Source organism: Phycodurus eques, chromosome 2 (genome assembly GCF_024500275.1).
Source record: "Phycodurus eques isolate BA_2022a chromosome 2, UOR_Pequ_1.1, whole genome shotgun sequence".
Classification (NCBI taxonomy): domain Eukaryota; kingdom Metazoa; phylum Chordata; class Actinopteri; order Syngnathiformes; family Syngnathidae; genus Phycodurus; species Phycodurus eques.
This window is the reverse complement of record NC_084526.1, coordinates 3,192,400-3,212,346: the sequence shown is the minus strand read 5'-3', so window position 1 is coordinate 3,212,346 and position 19,947 is coordinate 3,192,400. Positions and strand designations below refer to the sequence as shown.

At 41.1% G+C, this 19,947-nt stretch overlaps 5 protein-coding genes across 9 annotated transcripts; 2 read left to right on the top strand and 3 right to left on the bottom strand.

Annotated features, from left to right (window-relative positions):
* Positions 1–4: 4 nt before the first annotated feature.
* Positions 5–3,294, top strand: LOC133417784 (zinc finger protein OZF-like). Of its 3 annotated transcripts, none has more exons than XM_061705910.1 (3): positions 5–198; positions 1,495–1,599; positions 1,902–3,294. In XM_061705910.1, the coding sequence occupies exons 2-3, from the start codon at positions 1,566–1,568 to the stop codon at positions 3,128–3,130; spliced, it is 1,263 nt and encodes a 420-aa protein (XP_061561894.1). In that variant the 5' UTR covers positions 5–198; positions 1,495–1,565; the 3' UTR covers positions 3,131–3,294. The 3 variants fall into 3 exon arrangements, with proteins under 3 accessions (XP_061561894.1, XP_061561884.1, XP_061561875.1); XM_061705900.1 differs by having other exon boundaries at positions 5–544; XM_061705891.1 differs by having other exon boundaries at positions 5–1,599.
* A 1,427-nt stretch (positions 3,295–4,721) lies between these two features.
* LOC133418070 (gastrula zinc finger protein XlCGF17.1-like) lies at positions 4,722–7,093 on the top strand. Its single transcript, XM_061706424.1, has 2 exons — positions 4,722–5,165; positions 5,904–7,093. Exons 1-2 carry the CDS (start codon positions 5,048–5,050, stop codon positions 6,947–6,949), a joined length of 1,164 nt encoding a protein of 387 aa, XP_061562408.1. The 5' UTR covers positions 4,722–5,047; the 3' UTR covers positions 6,950–7,093.
* A 1,105-nt stretch (positions 7,094–8,198) lies between these two features.
* LOC133417574 (gastrula zinc finger protein XlCGF57.1-like) lies at positions 8,199–11,545 on the bottom strand. 2 transcript variants are annotated; one of them, XM_061705383.1, is made up of 3 exons: positions 11,477–11,542; positions 11,094–11,305; positions 8,199–9,782 (listed from the first exon to the last, which is right to left on the bottom strand). In XM_061705383.1, exons 2-3 carry the CDS (start codon positions 11,221–11,223, stop codon positions 8,311–8,313), a joined length of 1,602 nt encoding a protein of 533 aa, XP_061561367.1. In that variant the 5' UTR covers positions 11,224–11,305; positions 11,477–11,542; the 3' UTR covers positions 8,199–8,310. The 2 variants fall into 2 exon arrangements, with proteins under 2 accessions (XP_061561367.1, XP_061561377.1); XM_061705393.1 differs by lacking the exon at positions 11,094–11,305 and having other exon boundaries at positions 11,477–11,545.
* A 1,191-nt stretch (positions 11,546–12,736) lies between these two features.
* On the bottom strand, positions 12,737–15,511 carry LOC133417646 (gastrula zinc finger protein XlCGF57.1-like). Its single transcript, XM_061705562.1, has 2 exons — positions 15,088–15,511; positions 12,737–14,165 (listed from the first exon to the last, which is right to left on the bottom strand). Exons 1-2 carry the CDS (start codon positions 15,218–15,220, stop codon positions 12,808–12,810), a joined length of 1,491 nt encoding a protein of 496 aa, XP_061561546.1. The 5' UTR covers positions 15,221–15,511; the 3' UTR covers positions 12,737–12,807.
* A 1,530-nt stretch (positions 15,512–17,041) lies between these two features.
* Positions 17,042–19,535, bottom strand: LOC133417799 (zinc finger protein OZF-like). Of its 2 annotated transcripts, XM_061705930.1 has the most exons (3): positions 19,041–19,535; positions 17,994–18,257; positions 17,230–17,257 (listed from the first exon to the last, which is right to left on the bottom strand). In XM_061705930.1, exons 1-3 carry the CDS (start codon positions 19,168–19,170, stop codon positions 17,241–17,243), a joined length of 411 nt encoding a protein of 136 aa, XP_061561914.1. In that variant the 5' UTR covers positions 19,171–19,535; the 3' UTR covers positions 17,230–17,240. The 2 variants fall into 2 exon arrangements, with proteins under 2 accessions (XP_061561907.1, XP_061561914.1); XM_061705923.1 differs by having other exon boundaries at positions 17,042–18,257.
* Between the last annotated feature and the right edge of the window lie 412 nt (positions 19,536–19,947).

The following is a 19,947-nucleotide window of genomic DNA, read 5'->3' as shown; positions in this document are numbered from 1 at the left end:
GGTGAGGTGTTCCGGGCACGTCCCACCGGGAGGAGACCCCGGGGACGACCCAGGATACGCTGGAGAGACTACGTCCTTCGGCTGGCCTGGGAACGCCTCGGGATCCCCCCGGAAGAGCTGGATGAAGTGGCTGGGGAGAGGGAAGTCTGGGCGTCCCTGCTAAAGCTACTGCCCCCGTGACCCAACCTCGGATAAGAGGTAGAAAATGGATGGATGGATGGATGTGTATTTTCTAATTATAACAAATATACTGTGTGTCAATACCAAAACAATTTAATGCTTGAGGTTCAGTCCCCTTCTGTCATCCTTGCACTGGCTCTCTCTTCTTTTGGGGATTCAGTTGTAAGAGCCCTCAATGGTCACGCTCCTCTTTACTTGGTGGCTCTGATGTCATTTGGATCTGGTCTGCCGTTCACCTTTTACTCCCTGTCCCTCACGCAAGGTTAAAAACTTAAGGTAATGGAGCCTTGGGTTGCAACATTTTGTGACTCTTCAAAGGTGGAAACCTTCCATGGGAATTAAAAAGGAATTGATGGAGATAAACGTGAGTAAACCAGGAATTTACTAAATATAAGCATGGCTCTTTATAGGAAACTTAAATCTAGTTTATATATGAGCATAATCCTGACTAAAACTAGATGCAAGTACAGTGCGGTAATTACAAGTTGTTTTGAGTTAAATGTGCGGTCATGTACACGCTCGCTTTGCAAACTCGGGTGTCAGATCCTCCGGCAGAAAAAAACTCAACTGGTCACCAAAGGTCACCGGACCTTTTCAGCCCGAGCCCCTCAACTGTGGAACACCCTGTCTAAAGCTATTATTATTATTGCATTGATGTCTGCTTATGACAAAACGAAACGTTTATTTATGAAGGATACTTTCCAGTTCCCAGTTAATTCCAATGAGTAGCTTTGGAAAGTTTACAATTTGGAACATTTACAAAATTCCCAATGAAAATTTAGCAGACACTTTCCGAAAATTCTCATCTTAAAAGCACTTAAAAATCATCTGTTAGGCAAGCATCCCAGTAAGACTGGATTGTTTTTGTTTAAGTGCTGTATTGTGTTGTAGTCACCCCTCTGCTCATTGTGTTCATTCGTAGTAAACTATATATATTATACAGCATATCTGGAGAATGGTGAAGCGCCACAAGAAGCAGTGGGTGGGGCGTAATGGGTGACGTCACGTCCCCCCCAAAAAAAAAAAAAAAAAGGAAAATCGCCTCGCTCTTCAAAAATTCCTCCTGAATTAGCTCCGAACGGATTAAAGCCTCGATGCCGTACGCCAACCACTATTTACCGGACATTCATTACACCCGTCCTGTCCGGAGAAACTCGAATCGGTGCACGTTGAAGCTACTCAGGCTAGCTTAGTCCAACTAAACTGCTAACAGCTGCTCACGGACGAGAGACGCGTTTGTTCTCAACACGTTGCTCAGCCAGAAATCCAGCGAGAGTGCAAAGTGTTGTGATTATCGTGTGGAAATGAGTGCAGAAGGCGTGAAAGAAGAAGACCGGGAGGGACTTTGGCGAACAAAAGAGGACCACGAACGACAACGTCGACACATGGACGCTGCTCGAGTTGTGTTACACAGAGCAGGTTGGCTCATTTCTTACATCTATATCTATATCTATATATAAATAAATATATATATATATATATATATATATATATATATATATATATATATTGTCGAGGTGGATGGATGGACAGATAGATATATTTGATATACTCACAAAATAATAAATGGTAGCTGCAAACAAATGTTATTGCCATCACTGTGTTCGTATTGAAATAGCATTTGACACGATCAAGCGTGGGAAAACAACATCCATCGTGTGTCTGTTTTCCCCGTTTTGTTTTCACCAAACCATGCGCGTTTGTCTTCTTATGTCCTGTAGACGTACGTGCATATCTTTGTCCTGAGCAGCAGGATCCAGAGCCACCTCACATTAAAGGCGAAGACGATCCCGAGCCACCTCACATGAAAGGCGAAGACGGACCCGAGCCGCCTCACATGAAAGGCGAAGACGGACCCGAGCTGCCTCACATGAAAGGCGAAGACGAACCCGAGCCGCCTCACATTAAAGGTGAAGACGGACCCGAGCCACCTCACATTAAAGACGAAGAGGAGACAGAGCCTCGCCACATAAAAGAGGAAGAGCAGGAGGCTGAAATCAGCAAGTTTCCATCAACAATTCGGAGTGAAGATGACGATGATGAAGGTGACAAAGGCCATTGTGAAGGATCGCAAGCAGACAGCCTCCTAGCTCCACTGTCAGATAGCGACGACATGACGTCACACTCTTCTGACGATGATGATGAACACTCTAAAGGTGATTTGCCATGTCACACCAACAACAAACACGTGAAATGTTCTCAGTGTGACAAAACGTTTGTCAACAAGTCAGTGTTAAAAACACATGCAATAACACACACGGGAGAGAAACCTTTTGCCTGCTCAGTTTGTGGAAAAAGATTCTCTGTCAAGGGAGGTTTAAGTCGACACACAGAAACACACATTGGAGAAAAAACTTTTACCTGCTCAATTTGTGAGAAAAGATTCCTCCTGAAGGGACATTTAATAGCACACACAAGAACACATACTGGGGAAAACACTTTTGTCTGCTCAGTGTGTGGTCTGATATTAACTGAAAAGAATAGTTTAACAAATCACATGACAACACACACTGGGGAAAAACCCTTTGCATGTCCAGTGTGCGGTCTTAGACTCACTGAAAGGATTCATTTAGCAACTCACTTGAGAATACACACAGTAAAGAAAACGTTTGCCTGTTCAGTTTGCGATAAGAAATTCTCTGTAAAAGATAGTTTAACGAGGCACACAAGAACACACACTGGGGAGAAACGTTATGCTTGCTTAGTTTGCGGTAAAAGATTCTCGTTAAAGAGCAGTTTGACAACGCATACAAGAATACACACTGGAGAGAAACCTTTTGCCTGTACAGTCTGCAACCTTAGTTTCAGAGATAATTCGGCTTTGCTTCGACACTTGAGAACACACACTGGAGAGAAAGCGTTCAGTTGCAGTGCGTGTGACAAACAATTCTCTTATAAGTATCAGATGAACAAACATGAGTGCGCTGGTGAGAAGAGCAGCAGTAAATGAAGCTGGAAAAAAATTGCAAAGACATTTAAACTCTTCTTGGTAAACATTTATGTGACCCTAAATAAAACAGTTGCAGTTCATTTTGCTCAGTTATGCTCCAGACCCACCCAATCCCAACATTTACATTTATTAAAACATCCTTTTTAACCAAATTATAAACTGTTTGCCTGTTTGTCTTAATTCTTTGAGAGTCCTGACAAGGAACCACTCATCTAAATTCACGTTTGGTGTTCAAAATGTCATCACACTTTGAAAATGTAGAAAAAAATGCTCGGAAAAAAAGATTTTTTTGTGAATGTTGATTAAATAGTGATAAAAATTTTAATATGTGCGTATATGTCATTTTAATGACTGCTAATTGTGCTATTCCAAGTGGCAGCTTATTAAAGCAAAACATGGCTAACATGGTACAGTGTTACCTTGACCAACAAGTACCCCAATTTTTTTTTTTTTTTTTGGATTTACGTGCTGTCACGTGGTCGATTTTTGTACTTTTTAAAAAGTGCCCCAATTTTTATTTTATTTTTTGGAGTTACGTGCTGTCACGTGGTCGATTTTTGTACTTTGTGTTGCGAGGCAAACTTTTGGGTACGACCGAGCTTCACACATTATGCAACTTGCATGAAGTGAAAACAAATTTTTGGCGCCATAAGGATACTGTAATGCCCACGCGTGTGGGCAAGGAGAGCCATGTATTTTGCACTGATTTCTGCTCATGACAAAACTAAACATTTATGCTTGAATGATACTTATCAATTACCCTCAATTCTCAATTAATTTCCATTAGTAGCTTTTGAAAGTTTTCAAATTGTAATACAGTATATACAAAATGCCTCAAGTTAACTTACCATTAAAATTTTGTGGGAACTTTCCAGATATATGCAACCTCTTGCACCCCAAATCCGGTATATGCGCAACCTACTTCCGCATTCTGCAAAACAGGTCGACGCACTTCCGCTCCACTCGGGTGAATGGCAACGCACCCGTCGGAACTTTAAACGTCTTTTTTTTTTAAAACACATATATTCATCTATATTCACATATATGTGTATATCAATAAATTATAATTATGTATTTAACTTTTGCCGACTCCGAAGACGCCAGCCACAAATAAAATAAGATGAAAACGGAAAGAAAAGCGAGCTATAGAATTGCGTCATCAATACTCGCCGTCGCGCGATGACGTCATTCAGGCAAAGTCGAGCCGAATTTATTTGAAACAGTGCTGTCCTTTCCTATGTTCGAAAGGAAGTAACTTTCCCTCTCTCCTCGACTCGATGACGTATTCCCGAAACGATTGATTGAGTGTAGATTTTATTTCCGAAGAGGTCCCAAGGAGCCCTCAAAAACCCACCAATGAGAAAAGCACATCGGAGCGCGTCAACCAATGGTAACACAGCTCATGAGGCAGTGGACGGGACGAACTCCGAGGGCGTTTGGACTATCAAACTGTAAAGGCAGCAATTTATATTAATGAAATAATCCCGAGCCCCCCTTCTTTTCAGTCTTTCTGTATATTGTGTTTGTAGTCAATAAAGTTTATTTATCAAATAAAAACAGCGGGGCGGGACTAGGCGTCGGCGCCATCGGTGACGTCATTAGCAACAACTCATACAAGGCTCAAGTCGCGCTTCATGAAGTAATTCTTCCAGAATTGGTACTGAACGTGCTGAATCTTCGACACAGTGCGTCCATCACGCATTTACTTGAGTTCTATACGTTTCATTCAATGTTCACGCCCTGGATAAATTCGTCTGGTGAACGTTGAAGCTTCTCGGGCTAGCTTGGCTTAGCTTATACTTCGCCTGCTAGCTGCTAACAAAAGAGACGCGTTCTGTTGCCAGCACATCCCTAAGTGTTAAACTTGACACTTAACTTAAGTGGCAAGTGTCAAGTTTTTGTCATCGCCGTGGGACAATGAGTGCAAAGAGCGTGAGGAAAGCAGACGAGAAGGAACTTGGTCGAACAAAAAAGGACCACGAAGGACGCGTGGACGCGGTTTCCAACAAGCCTCAGGATGAACCGCACAGAGCAGGTTTGGGCACTGCGTACTCTCACTTGTTTAATAACTGTAACTCTTTTCTAGTAGGGTGGCAAGAGTTTCACCAAACCAGCCTGTTTTTAACTGAAGCCGTTCACTGACATTTTGCAGTATTCGTATTTCTACAGCAGGTATTCATTTTCACTGAAATTAAATGTAGCATCAGTGCGACCTCCACTGGAAAGAATTAGCAACAACAGTTACTTTTTAGTGAAAAATTGCAATTTTAAATTTGGCAAAAAGCCTCCCCATGTTATCGTACAACCTAGTACTAAGGATCTCATGTTTCTGACTTAGTATCGTGTAATTATGAATTAATTATTTAAAAACCTTTCCTAAATTGTCAGTTTTTACTAAAGTAAACGGGCATTTGTACATAATACTATTGGTAGCAGTTTTTCCTTCTTTTTTTTTTTGGGAGCCAAACTGAGAGCTAATTTAGAGCAACAATAACAAAAAACAAACAAACAAACAAAAAATTATACCAGCAATGTGCAGTCTTAGTCAAACCTTTGTACTGTAACTGTACTACTTGCTAGGTAGCTTTACTTCCTTTTTCATATTTATAACAATTTTCACTGGGATTCTTGACCCTCGTAATTATGCGTGTTCCTGAGAAACACTGCCAGAAACAGGTATCATCAGTACTACAAAGCGTGAACATCACAATGTGAGATTTGATCTGTGCTCAGCTTGACTCAACCATGTTGTTTGTCTTCTTGCGTCCTGCAGACGTCAGTGAAGAATGTCTTCATCCTGAGCGCCAGGAGCTGGACCCCCCCAACATTAAAAAGCAAGAGCAGGAGGCCGTTATCACCAAATTTCCATTGACTGCCAAGGTGAAGAGTCAAGATGACGGCAAAGAAGATGATGGAAACCAATGTGAAGAGTCACAAGCAGACAGCCTCTTCGCGCCGCTATCAGATAGTGACGACATAATGTCACACTCTCCTGCCACTGAGGATGAGGAGGGTGATGATGAAGAACAGTCTAAAAGTGATATAAAATCGCGCACCGACAACAAACACGTGAAATGTTCTCAGTGTGACAAAACGTTTTTCAACAAGTCATCGTTGAAAAGACACACAAGAACACACACTGGGGAGAAACCTTTTCCCTGCTCAGTTTGTGGTAAAACATTCTCGATAAAGGAACATTTAAGAACACACACAAGAACACACACCGGTGAAAAACCTTTTGCGTGTTCATTATGTAGTCTTAGATTTGCTCAAAAGGTTACTTTAACAAGTCACATGAGAACACACACCGGGGAGAAACCTTTTGCCTGTTCAATGTGTGGTCAAAGATTCTCTGGAAAGAGACATTTAATAGCACACACAAGAAGACACACTGGGGAGAAACCGTTTGTCTGCTCGGTTTGTGGTAAAGGATTTTCTGTAAATGGACATTTAAGATCACACACAAGAACACACACTGGGGAAAAACCTTTTGCATGTGCAATATGTGGCCAGAGATTCACTCAAAAGATTAGTTTGACAAATCACACAAGAACACACACTGGAGAGAAACCTTATGTCTGCTCATTTTGTGGGAAAGCATTCTCGACAAAGGGACATTTAAGAACACATGAAAGAACACACACTGGAGAGAAACCTTTTGTCTGTTTACTTTGTGGTAAAGCATTCTCTACAAACGGACATTTAAGAATTCACACCAGAACACACACCGGAGAAAAACCTTTTGACTGTTCAGTTTGCACCTTAAGTTTCCGTGATCATTCAGGGTTGGCTAAACACATGAGATCACACAATGAGTAAAAAAAAAAGGTTTAAGATGCACACACAGAAGAATACACACCGTCGAGGGACTGTTTGAGGTAACTTGATCAACTTTGACCTGCTTGGAAGCTTGTCAAGTTTGGTTGTTGTAAACTGTAAAAGTGTATGTGTTCCTAAATAAAACTTGACTTGATATTCTAACTTGACATTCTCTCACTCGCTTCGCTATATCACACACTTTGTCTCGCATGCTCACACACACACATGCACCCACACCTCATCAAATTAATCAAGAACTTTTTTGAGAATCGTTGTTGTTTAACTTAAAATTGCCCAACTCCTCTGATTTCAGCCTCTTGACAGTAAATCTTCTCAGAGTTCTGTTGTCCTTCATGAAAGTAGAATAAGACATTTTCAAAACAACGATGGACATTTTTGCCTATTTTCTGACCAATAACTCAATCATAATCAATGATTCACCCATCAAGTAGCTCTCAGTCTCCAAAAAGATTGGTGAGTACAACATCACTCCCTCTTGTGTGTCATTGAAAACGAAAAAATACAGAAGACATTGTGGCGGTGGGGGCGCAGTATCATTTTGAGAATTATTATGCTCATCTAAAAAAAGGAGTTGGAATAATTCCTAGCTCTTCAGTCGTGGATTTATTTTAAAACTGAAATACTATACTGTATTTTTCAGTTCCAAAAAAAATTTAAAAAATTTAGTAATTATTTTATGCTGCCTTGGTTTTAACGCGGCTGAACTCTCAACACGTTGCGGCTGTAAGAGAAGAACAAAATGGGAATCAGTCCAAAGTAGTTTTTTTGTACTTAAACAGGTGGTGTTTTTTTCCCCCAGCAAGACAGATTGGGTCTTGACACTGGCTTACCTGTGGGACATTTTTAACCTGAGGAACAATTGCTTGAGGATACAAACGACGGTGACCACAGATCCATGTTTGAGACAACTTCAAACCTCTTTGAATTCTGTATTCAACTCAAAGCAGAATATTGCTACAAAAATTCTGAAAATCTTTCTTCCATTTTCAAGATCATATCTTTGGGAGAAAAAGTCATGACAGGCCCCTGACTCCTGTTGCATTTCTTTTTTTGGATTCAATTCAAGGTCAACTACGTGAATGTTGGTCCTATTATCAAAGTACATAAATCACCATGAATCCATTGAGCTGGAATTTCAAATGTCATTGAGTCAGAATCTACGCTTTTACACTTTCGATTTGAAATTGTACATCAAAGAACTGTGCGCTTACTTTTTTTTTTCCAATCTTTATTGAACAACAATTAAACACAGGACAGGATATTAAAGTAAAAGTAAAAACTGCAGCGGTAAATTTCGTCCTTCAATACAAACATAATTTCAATAACATTCAATGATATCTTCATTGACCGCTGATCTTCTCACCAGCACACTTGTGTTTCTTAACCTGATACTTATGAGGGAATTGTTTATCGCACACAGCGCAACTGAATGGTTTCTCACCAGTGTGTGTTCTTGTGTGCGCTATCAAAGTAGCTCTTCCCGTGAACCTTTTGCCACAAACAGAGCATGAAAACTCTCTCTCTCCAGTGTGTATTCTCACGTGTTGGTTCAATCGTGAACGATCACTGAACGCTAAGGTACAGAACGCGCAGGCAAAAGGCTTCTCACCAGTGTGCATTCTGGTGTGTGCTCTTAAATGTCCATTACTAGAGAATCTCTTACCACAAACCGAACAAGCAAAAGGCTTTTCTCCAGTGTGGTTTCTTGTGTGTATTTTCAAATGATCCTTTGCAGAGAATGCTTTCCCACAAAATTTGCAAGCAAAAGGTTTTTCTCCAGTGTGTGTTCTCTTGTGGTTTGTTAAACTAATCTTTTGAGTGAATCCAAGACCACATTCTGCGCAAACAAAAGATTTCTCGCCCGTGTGTATTTTTGTGTGTGTTCTTAAATCCCCCTTTCTAGAGAATCTTTTATCACAAACTGTACAGCCAAAAGGTTTGTGTCCATTGTGCATACTCATGTGATTTGTTAAACTCATCTTTTGAGTGAATCTCAGACCACATACTGAGCATGCTAAACGTTTCTTCTCCCTGGTGTGTGTTACCATGTGTTGAACCAATCCCGTACGATCACCGAAACGTGCGGCGCAGGCTGAGCAGGCAAAAGGTTTCTCACCAGTGTGCGTTCTTGTGTGCCTAATTAAACTTCCCTTTACAGAGAATCTTTTGTCACAAAGTGAACAGGCGAAAGGTTTCTCACCTGTGTGTGTTCTCATGTGAGTTATTAAATGAATCTTTTGATTTACTCTGAGCTCACACACTGAGCAAGCAAATTTCTTCTCGCCAGTGTGTGTTCTTGTGTGTGTAGTTAAATGCCCCTTAGTTGAGAATCGTTTATCACAAACTGAACAGGCAAAAGGTTTCTCCCCAGTGTGTGTTCTCGTGTGTATTATTAAATGTCCCTTTATCGAGAAGCTTTTATCACAAATTGAGCAAGCAAAGGGTTTTTCTCCGGTGTGTGTTCTTGTGTGTCTTTTTAACGATGACTTGTTGACCAAGGTTTTGTCACACTGAGGACATTTGACACATTTGTTGTTAGTGTGACATGTCTTATCACCTTTAGAGTGTTCATCATCATCATCACCAGAGTCAAGAGAGTGTGACGTTATGTCATCACTACGTGATAGTGGAGGTAAGAAACAGCCTGTTTGGGACCCTCCACAGTGGTCTCCATCACCTTCTTCTTCGTCATCAGGTTCACTCCTCAAAACGACGGTCAATGGAAAGTTGATGTCAGCCTCCTGTTCTTTTTCTTTAATGTGTGGGGACTCTGGCTTTCGCTGCTTGGGATGAAGATCTTCTTGACTGACATCTGCATGACAAACACACAGTTTGGTCAAGTCAAGCTTTACTTCGAAGTGTTGGATCCAGCAAGCAGGTTACGCAAAAACTTGGAGGAAATTGACCCTGAGATGATGGTAAGCCTGATTATTCTGTTCCAAAGAGCCGGGGGAGAAGAATTCCGACTCAGTTACTGACTCTGTGAACCTAACTTGCACACCACTGTCATCGGCCTCATCAAGGACAGTGACGAGTCTGCATATCGACATATCTTGTCTTGAGTTTGTTATCACATTTCTGTCGGGCCAATTATATATTACTCGTGCACTCACTGTAGTAGTCTCGCCACGCTGCACTATTTGCATATCTGTTGTTGACCAATGCTGGCCACTCATGTGCCTGAGTAGCATCTGCAACATTTGCACAATCGACATTGTCCCAGATTATCGCACTACTGGTCACTTTAAACCGCATCTCATCTTGAAGTCTCGGCGCCCTTTGCACAATGGTCACTGCAGCGGACTATTGTTCTATTAGTCATTTCAAACTGCTCTAATTGCAAGAGGACTCTGCATCTTTTTGCACAGTTGTAAAAAAAAAATAATAAAACAAAATAAATAAATGCATAAATAATTGTACCGGCATTACCAGATTACAAGCAACCTTTTGTTGGTCGGTGACATTTTTTGCAGTGCCTTTATGTCTCCAAAGTGTTCTCTGTCAATTGACTGTCTGTTGTCATACTAGAGCGGCTCCAACTACCGGAGACGAATTCCTCATGGGTTTTTTGGACATATTTATTCTGATTATCTAATTAAATTAATGGTTTATTGATTTATTGTCTATATAGTCATTTAAGTTATAGTATTTTATTTTGAGTATTTTATTAACATTACTAAAATATCTTTACGTGAACATTTGAAATGTTGAAATTTCCATAATTGCTTCATTAATAATCATCAATTAAAATTGGTAGAAATCAATAATTGTATTGGTTAAAAATGATTAATTTATTCACTTTTGTAATAATTTGTAAATGGCTTTATTGTAAATAAAATACAAAGATTTTTAAAGAGCCCAATATTATTTCATTATAAAAGTACATTTTTTTTTTTTTTTTTTTTAAAGTTTGACCTCATTTACAAATGACCTTTTTAGGCTTCCAAAGGTGACGTGGGTGGGCACACGTCATGCACATCCCATTCCATTTACGAGACTCTTACATGAGGGTCTGCAAATCAATGACACAAATATGTACATAGTATTGCGTGAAAAACAAAAAATGTGTTGAATGTCAAATGAATATTTACTTGATTGACAAATGTCAAAAAAGTGGCCCGACCTGGTGTGTGTGGCACATGTTGAGGCAGCTTGAAAACGGCGTCCAGCAGCAGTTGACGTTGCCCCTCGTTGTCCTCTTTTGTTCGACGAAGTTCCTCCCCGTACTCTTCCGTCACAATTTTCGCACACATTTTCCCACGATGATGCGAACTTCGACGTGGGCGTCTCTTTCCTGGCGGCTAGCTAAACTAAGCTAAGCTAAGATAAACTAGCCTGATAAGACCAAACACGAAGATTATTGTAGTGTAGTAATGATGAGACGTAATATTTCGTGAAAGGCACTGCGCGGCTTTTATAACGTTTGCCCGAGTGACGTAACAGATTACGTTCAACGCTTCTTCTACTTATTTTTACTTCAGTCATATTATGCATATCACAACTTACATGGCAGCCATTTTCCGTCGTGCTCGTCCTCATGGAGGGTCGCGGGCGTGTTGGCGCCCATCTCAGCTAACTGTGGGCGTTATCAGGAGTCCCACGCAGTTTCCAGGAAAGACACGCACCGCTTCAACATGATTGGCTCCTGCGTCGCGGGAAGCTCAGGCTACGCGAATGGAGCGAGATGACCGTCTCCAACATGTATCACATTTGTACGAAATTAAAACGAAGACGTTTGTTATGGTTAGGTTTAGGGCTAGGATTGCGCCTTAAGGAGATGAAGGCTCGGATTAGTGGGAACCATATTAATGTCGTTAAATCACATCTCCGATCAGGAAGTGTCCGGCCTAGAAACTATGTGGGAATCCTAATAACGAACCCTGGTCGCCAGCCAATCAGTGCAGGGCACATTTAAACAAACAAACACTCGTCCACATTCACACCTGTGGGCAATTTAGAGTAATCAATGACCCTATCACGCATGTTTTTGGAATGTGGGAGATGTTTGTCATTGTGGGATAGTTAATGTAGTTTTTCTTTTTTTTTCTTTTTTTTTAAAGAAAACTATACTCAAATCAGCTTTAGAATAAGTCTGTAAAAGCAAGATATGGAAAAATACATTTATTTTGTACTGTATTCTACTTTATTGAGATGTACCTCCACATTTGGTCGCACTAACTTCCAATCCTCCACAGCTTCTGTCAGACCATCTATTTATCTGTAGTGCCCCCCACCCTCCACACACACACACACACACACACACACACACACACACACACACACACACACACACACACACACACACACACACACACACACACACACACACACACACACACACAGCGATATGAGGAGAAGACTTGATACCCGAGCGCACTGTAGCATTCCTGCCAACCGACGTGCCTAGGTGGTGGCCATGTTGAAGAGGTCGACATTGAAAATAAGTCGTAACTTCATCATTTTTTTCAAGTGATTTTCATGAGGTTTACTTTTCTTCTTTTAATCAACGCTAAATAGCGTGGGCTATCAATTGGGGGGGGGGGGGGGGAGCACAAAAAAATACATTTGCCTAAGAAAGGTTACACCCAGTTCACCATGAGCTTCATCAGACTCTGCCCAGCATCCATGTTTTATCTGTATAATGTCTTAACAGAACGTGAGAAACATGGTATCCCATCAGAACGTGACGGAATGTACTGACACCTGTGATAAACTGCAGGCCACTACAATGAATGCTGAACTCTGTCACTGTCTGAAGACTTTTATTTGATTTCGGATCACATACACTTTCACAGCGTAACAAGATGAATCCGTTTCTTTACAGATAATTTAAACGATCATTTGCAGTTGCTCTTCTCACCGGTGCACTTGTGTTTGTTCAGCTGATAATTAAAAGAGAATCGTTCATCACACACACGGCAACTGAACGGTTTCTCACCAGTGTGTGTTCTCATGTGTTTATTCAGTCCTGAACGATCAATGAAAGTTAAGGTACAGACTGAGCAGGCAAAAGGTTTCTCTCCAGTGTGTGTTCTTGAGTGAGTTTTTAAATTTCTATTTTCAGCGAATCCTTTACCACAAACGGAACAAACAAAAGGTTTCTCTCCAGTGTGTGTTCTTGTGTGTGTTCTTAAATGTCCCTTGTCAGAGAATCTTTGGCCACAAACTAAACAAGCAAAAGGTTTCTCTCCAGTGTGTGTCCTCGTGTGCCTAATTAAGCTTCCCTTTTCGGAGAATCTTTTATCACAAATTAAGCAGGCAAAAGGTTTCTCTCCAGTGTGTATTCTCATGTGAGTTGTTAAATGAATCTTTTGAGTTACTCGGAGACCACAAACGGAGCAGGCAAAAGTTTTCTCCCCAGTGTGTGTCTTTGTGTGAGTTATTAAATGTCCCTTTTGAGTGAAACTTTTACCACAAACTGAGCAGATGAAAGGTTTCTCACCAGTGTGGTTTCTTGTGTGATTTGTTAAACCAATCTTTACAGAGAATCTTTCGTCGCAAACCGAGCAGGCAAAAGGTTTCTCACCAGTGTGTGTTCTTGTGTGCCGACTTAAACTTCCCTTTTCGGAGAATTTTTTGCCACATACCGAGCAGGCAAAAGGTTTATCTCCTGTGTGTGTTCTTGTGTGTACTCTTAAATGTCCCTTTTCAGAGAATCTTTTAGGACAAACTGAGCAGGAAAAAGGCTTCTCCCCAGTGTGCGTTCTTGAGTGTCCTATTAACTGTCCCTTCTGAGTGAATCTTTTACCACAAACTGAGCAAGCATAGGGTTTCTCGCCTGTGTGTGTTCTCGTGTGTATTTTTAACAAATACTCTTTGGCAAAGGTCTTGTCACAGTGAGAACACTTGACGTGTTTGTCGTCAGCGTGACATGACATATCACCTTTTGAGTGTTCATCATCATCATCATCATCATCATCATCATCATCAGCGACAGGAGAGTGTGACGTTGTCTCGTCGCTATCTGATAGTGGAGCTAAGACGATGTTTGCTCGTGATCCTCCACAGTGGTCTCCATCACCTTCTTCTTCTTCTTCCTCATCTTCACTCTTCACAATGACAGTCAACGGAAACTGAGTGATATCAGCCTCCTGCTCTTCCTCTTTAATGTAGGAGGGCTCTTGCTCCTCATCCTCTTTAAAGTGTGAGGGCTCCAGCTCCTGCTTCTCAAGATGACGATCATCTTCACGGACATCTACACGACAAGAGAAACGCACATGGTGTGATAAAGTCAAGCTTTTCTCAGTCCAAGTCTCCTGTTGTGACTTTGATGTTGGGTCTTCTTGATAATTTTTTGGGGCAATATATATGGAACATAATTATGAGGTTTGAGAATCACATTTGTTCCTGGAAATACAAAATCAGCACTTTTCAGAATGAGAAATAATTGATGTGTGACTTATTTTTACCGCAAGCGAAAAGAAAAACCCAGAGAGTTCAACTTGGATTCTCAGGGTCCCACACGGCCCTTCCCCCATGTGTGAATATTCTCAACTTTTGTGTGTGTGAATATCTTGAAAATTGCCGTTACTTTGTCTCAAAAGCAAACACGCGTGCCTGCTGAGCCACAAACGCACATTCAACAAATCACAAGCAGAACTGAATGATATATTATACAAATGATAAGTCGTGAAAAATGCTGCACACACAGCATTAAAAAAAAAAAACATGCGTAAATCGCAGATATATTTGTGGGTCTGATAAACACCTGTGAATCGCGGCAATATTTGTGTAAATAATTTTGAGACAAATCTCTCCCCATAAAAACAAACAACCAGACTAGAGACTACAGCTTTTTGTTTGTTCTCAATTGGACGAGTCTAACATAATTGCCTCATTCAGTTAGCACAGCTTCTCCCATGGCACCCTGTCGTAACGCTTACTTTCAATCAGTTTGTGACGAGTTAAATCACAAGTCATCAAATGAGTCCCTCGAGTTCAAGTCACAAAGACTCGAGTTGTCATCACTGGTAAGATGAATCACGAAATTTACAAATGGACATACAGTGGTGGGAAGAAAGAGCGTAAAAAAACTTGCTCACTGTACGTACTTAAGTACAACATGTGAGTACTTTTGCTACCTCAGAAATTTGGTTAAAAATAGAAAGTGAACCAACCTGCTTTGTGGAACACAACTCGAGGCTGCTTGAAAACAGCGTCCAGTCGTTGACGATGTGGCTCGTTCTCCTCCATTGTTCGACAAAGTTCCTCCTCGTAATCGTCGAGCACAAGTTTTGCACACATTTTCATACGACAATACGACACTTTAGACTCACACTTGGTCTTTGGTTAGCGACAACAAAGGCGTCTCTGTGTTAGCGGCTAGCAAGCTAAGCTAAATGAGCGAAGTCAACTCGAGACGCTTCAACGTGCAACCGAGACGAGTTAATCGGGAGACGAAGATTTAACAAATGGCGTTTTAGCGCAGTAAAGTAGTTCTTTCATTAAAGAGGTTTCTGTATGTTCATTACTTATTCAAGTAAGAACTTTTTAGTAAAGTGCGAGTCGATGCTTGTTTTAGCTCAGTGGTGTCGCTGATTGATGGCGTACTACACCTTACTCCGCCCATTGCCTCGTGTGGTGACTCACCATTGGATGACGCGCTGAAGTCCAGTTCTCAGTAGAAGAGTCATGATTGGTGCGTTCCCCGTTTACAGGTTTCCCAAGCCACAGCGAATGTAGATATGAACACTCGATACGCCAGCGCGGTGTAGCAGCCTGGCTACACGACGTGCCTAAGTGGCGGCCATTTTGGGGAGGTCTCGTTCTCATGGAAAAACAACGCATGGACACGGAAATTAAGCCGCAACTTGCTCATTTATCAACCGATCTTCACGAGGGTCACTGTTTTGTCAATGTTCTGTTATCAATACAGAAAATCTTGAAAAATATACAAAAATATTACATGTGAAAGGGACTCCCAGTTCAATTGTCATAATTGTAATGGCAACAGGCGCCGAGAAAGTGTTTCTGCTCGGGGAGCATAGAGGGGACACAATATGGTATTGACAACCACGAATTGATTGATTTATGAAAATCAATCTGTACCACATTTCAAAACTAACATCACCACAATTAGAAAGTGACAGCACGCATGAAAAATTGAATAAAACGCTGCTATTTCATGGATTTTAGTTCCGTGTAACAATGTAAAGTTTTTGAACTTGTAAAATAAATCAAAATTGTTTCTTTATCAATAATATGCTATACTGTGCTATATGGCAGTCTTATTTATATTTATACAACATTCTTATTTTTTAAAAAACTATTATATACAGAATATTATAAATACTGCACATACAGTCCCCTCCAAAAGTATTGTAACAGCAATGTCAATTCCTTTGTTTTTGTTGTATACTGAAGACATTTGGCTTGATGCAGTTATTGCAAGTAAGAGTTATGCCACCAAATATTCCCTGTTATTCACTTTAGGTTAATTTAATAATGTTGCGATATCATTACAGTATAGGTTGGAAAAATGTGGGCCAGCTAGCTGGTTAAACAAAATTGAGAGCCCCATTTCTTTATTTTTAAATTTGTCCTGTTCAGCTGCATGGCCATGCAGAATGGTGGACCTCTACTCCTTTTGTGCTGGAACAGTTTTGTTGTGCAACAGGTGAGTTTGAAATACTTCCTCTGTTTATTTGCTTGAAACGCTGGGCAAAATAGATTGACATGACAACATATGGAGGTTAAAATATATATATATATAAATATATATATATCTAAAATATTACAATGTCACAGAACAAACTGTTTTAATTAGGTCTTGTCGTCTTCATCCAAAAGTTGACTCTTTTTCCGTGGCTGGGCGAAGTGCCATTGAGCAATTTTGTGTTTTTTGCTGTGATTACACTTCTCTATTGACTCATCATATTCAAGGTCAGCTGAGCAAACTTAAAATGAGCTACTTAACCTGAAGTGAATTATCCAGAGGAAAACAACTACATTTTATCCTTGATGCATTTAGTCTCCTGGAATAGTTTGAAGACTTGCATTTTATTCAGGATCAAATATACACTTAAGAGTGAAAGTCTCTTTACAATTGATATAAAGTTTAATTGACCGCTGCTCCTCTACTCACCAGCACACTTGTGTTTCCTAATCTGATAGCAATAAGAAAATATTTTATGACACACACTGCAACTGAAGGGTTTCTCACCACTGTGCGTTCTTGAGTGTGATGTCAAAGTGCCTCTTTGAGAAAATCTTTTGCCACAAATTGAGCATGGAAATTGTTTCTCCCCAGTGTGTGTTCTCTTGTGTTGATTCAGCCCTGAACGACCGCTGAAAGACAAATTGCAGACCGAGCAGGCAAAAGGTTTTTCACCAGTGTGTGTTCGTGTGTGATTTGTTAAACTGATCTTTTGAGTGAATCCAAGACCACATACTGAGCATGAAAAAGGTTTCTCCCCAGTGTGTGTTCTCGTGTGTGTTGTTAAATATCCCTTTACAGAGAATCTTTTACCACAAACTGAACAGGCATAAGGTTTCTCTCCAGTGTGTGTTCGTCTGTGATTTGCTAAAGTAATCCTTTGAGTGAATCTAAGACCACACACTGAGCATGCAAAAGGTTTTTCCCCAGTGTGCGTTCTTGTGTGTACTTTGAAATATTCCTTCTGAGTAAATCTTTTCCCACAAACTGAGCAGGAATAAGGTTTCTCCCCTGTATGTGCTCTTGTGTGTACTTTGAAATATTCTTTCTTCGTAAATCTTTTGCCGCAAACTGAGCAGGAAAAAGGTTTCTCTCCAGTGTGGACACTTGTGTGAGCTATTAAATGTTTCTTTGCAGAGTATCTTTTGCCGCAAACTGAGCAGGCAAAAGGTTTTTCTCCAGTGTGTGTTCTTGCGTGTGTTCTTAAATGTCCCTTTCTTGAGAATCTTTTACTGCAAACTGAGCAGGCAAAAGGTTTCTCTCCAATGTGTGTTCTTGCGTGTCTTTTCAATGATGACTGGTTCAAAAAGGTTTTGTCACACTGAGAACATTCCATGTGTTTCTTGTCAGTGTGAAATGTCACATCACCTTTTGAGTGTTCATCAGTGTCAGCAGACTGTGACATTATGTCGTCACTATCAGATAGTGGAGCCATATGGCCGTCGAGTTCGACGGATCCTCCACAGTGGTCTCCGTTGCCATCTTCCCTCTTCACAATGACACCAGTCAATGGAAAATTGATGTCAACTTCCTGCTCTTCCTCCTTGATGTGGGAGGTCTCTGACGACTCTTCCTCTTTAATGTACGGTGACACTGTCTCCCGCTGCTCAGGATGAAGATCATCTTTGATATCTGCATGTCACGAGAAGACAAACACACATGGTTTGTTAAAGTCGAACTTTGCTCTGCCAAGTATCAACATGACGACATCGACGTTTTGAGCCAGTCGTGTTGTGTTAGTCCAAACAGGAGCACTGGATCCGCTGGGAAACCCTGGAACATCGCAAGCTCACCTGGAGGAAACTTTGGCAAATGGAACGAAGCAGAACCAGCTCCATTATCAGAGACACCCACGATTTTCTTTCAACTCCCAAAAATCTACACGAGTGGGTGGGTGAGGACCTCACGTGAGCTCTGCCTAACACCGCCGGCACAGCGTTGCGTCAGCAAGGGCATCCGGCGTAAAACTTTGCAAAACATTTCTGAGCGTTCATTCCATGAATTTCATTATGATGATTTTTGTTTCCCCCGAGCTTTTAACTATTGTTCGCACAGTGACAGGAATTCATAAGCAATAATTACTATCATTGTTATACATTGACAGTTTCAGTGTTTATCAAGTTTCCCAATGCCAACGATGACTGGAATTTCGAAATTGTGTCAAGATTAAGTTACAACACAGATTCAACAATAGAGGTCGCCGCTAAAATCTCAACCCCTATTCACTTTGAATGAGGAAGATTAGACGGAAATTACATGTCTGTTGGTGGACAAAAATGGCAACAAAAAAAAACAAAAAACAAAAAAAAAAAGCTACGAGGGGAATCGAAATCGAACAAAATCTGAGGCTTAAAGAAATGTTAAAAAAACAATATTTTTTTTCCGGAAACGGGAGAGAGTAAAAAGTGACCCAACCTGCTCTGTGCAACACAATACGAAGCTGCTTGAAAACAGCGTCCAGTAGCTGATGTCGTGTCTCGTTCGCCTCTTCGCGTCGACAAAGTTGCTCCTCGTGCTCTCCTTCTCCCACGCGTTTTGCACACATTTCGATGGCGATGCAAACACTTGGGTCTCTCCTGGACGACGTGACGTGAGGAAACGCGCATCCTTGTTCGCAGCTAGCAACTTACGCTAAGCTAAGGCCGAGGAGTTCAAAGTGCAACGGTGACGAGTTCATCCCAAAAATGTAATGAATGACGTTTTCATCCAGTCGGTAGCCACGACCTGACTGTGTCGAAGCTTCAGTACAACCAAAGGAAGAATTATTTGACGAGACGTTTGCTGTCTTTCTTCTTCTTTGTTTTCTTATGGCGGGTGGCATCTCACCTTTACAGCATCACCGCATTTTTATTTGTACTTGTCCCAAACCGGTCTATGAAACTTCATGCTTGGCCAGCTAGCTAAACGGAGCTTGCCTGTCTCTTTTGAGTTTTGTAGTGACGGATGAAAGTTCGACGCCGTCGTGGCGGTGCAGGGTTGCCATGTGGCCACGTCACACTGGCAAGGGCGCGACAACGCGGACTGTGTTGCCAGGTTGGCCAGAATGAAAATTCAAGTCAAAGTCAAGTCCCTTGGCTACCAAGTGAAAGTCTTTCTTAAGTATTTGGCAAGCAAGCCGCAAGTCGTGACAATGACAACTTGTGTCGACTCGAGACAAGTCATTTGACTCGAGTCCCCCCCCCCCCCAACCTCAAGTCCCCCCCCCCGCCCCAACCACAACCACTCAGCAGCCCCATCTTTACTGCTGAGAGGTTGAAATTCTAAGGATTTGGACAATTTAAACACGATCCCTACACGATTAATCGATTATCAAATAGTTATC

Bases quoted from the DNA above. Each gene is read 5' to 3' on its own strand.
- LOC133417784 (XM_061705891.1), top strand. From the start codon at position 1,485: ATGAGTGCAGAAGGCGTGAAAGAAGAAGACCGGGAGGGACTTTGGCGA. The intron at 1,600-1,901 runs GTTGGCTCATTT...TATGTCCTGTAG, and splicing joins AGTTGTGTTACACAGAGCAG to ACGTACGTGCATATCTTTGT.
- LOC133418070 (XM_061706424.1), top strand. From the start codon at position 5,048: ATGAGTGCAAAGAGCGTGAGGAAAGCAGACGAGAAGGAACTTGGTCGA. The intron at 5,166-5,903 runs GTTTGGGCACTG...TGCGTCCTGCAG, and splicing joins GGATGAACCGCACAGAGCAG to ACGTCAGTGAAGAATGTCTT.
- LOC133417574 (XM_061705383.1), bottom strand. From the start codon at position 11,223: ATGTGTGCGAAAATTGTGACGGAAGAGTACGGGGAGGAACTTCGTCGA. The intron at 9,783-11,093 runs GTCGGGCCACTT...TTTGTCATGCAG, and splicing joins ACATGTGCCACACACACCAG to ATGTCAGTCAAGAAGATCTT.
- LOC133417646 (XM_061705562.1), bottom strand. From the start codon at position 15,220: ATGAAAATGTGTGCAAAACTTGTGCTCGACGATTACGAGGAGGAACTT. The intron at 14,166-15,087 runs GTTGGTTCACTT...CTTGTCGTGTAG, and splicing joins AGTTGTGTTCCACAAAGCAG to ATGTCCGTGAAGATGATCGT.
- LOC133417799 (XM_061705923.1), bottom strand. From the start codon at position 19,170: ATGTGTGCAAAACGCGTGGGAGAAGGAGAGCACGAGGAGCAACTTTGT. The intron at 18,258-19,040 runs GTTGGGTCACTT...CGTGACATGCAG, and splicing joins TATTGTGTTGCACAGAGCAG to ATATCAAAGATGATCTTCAT.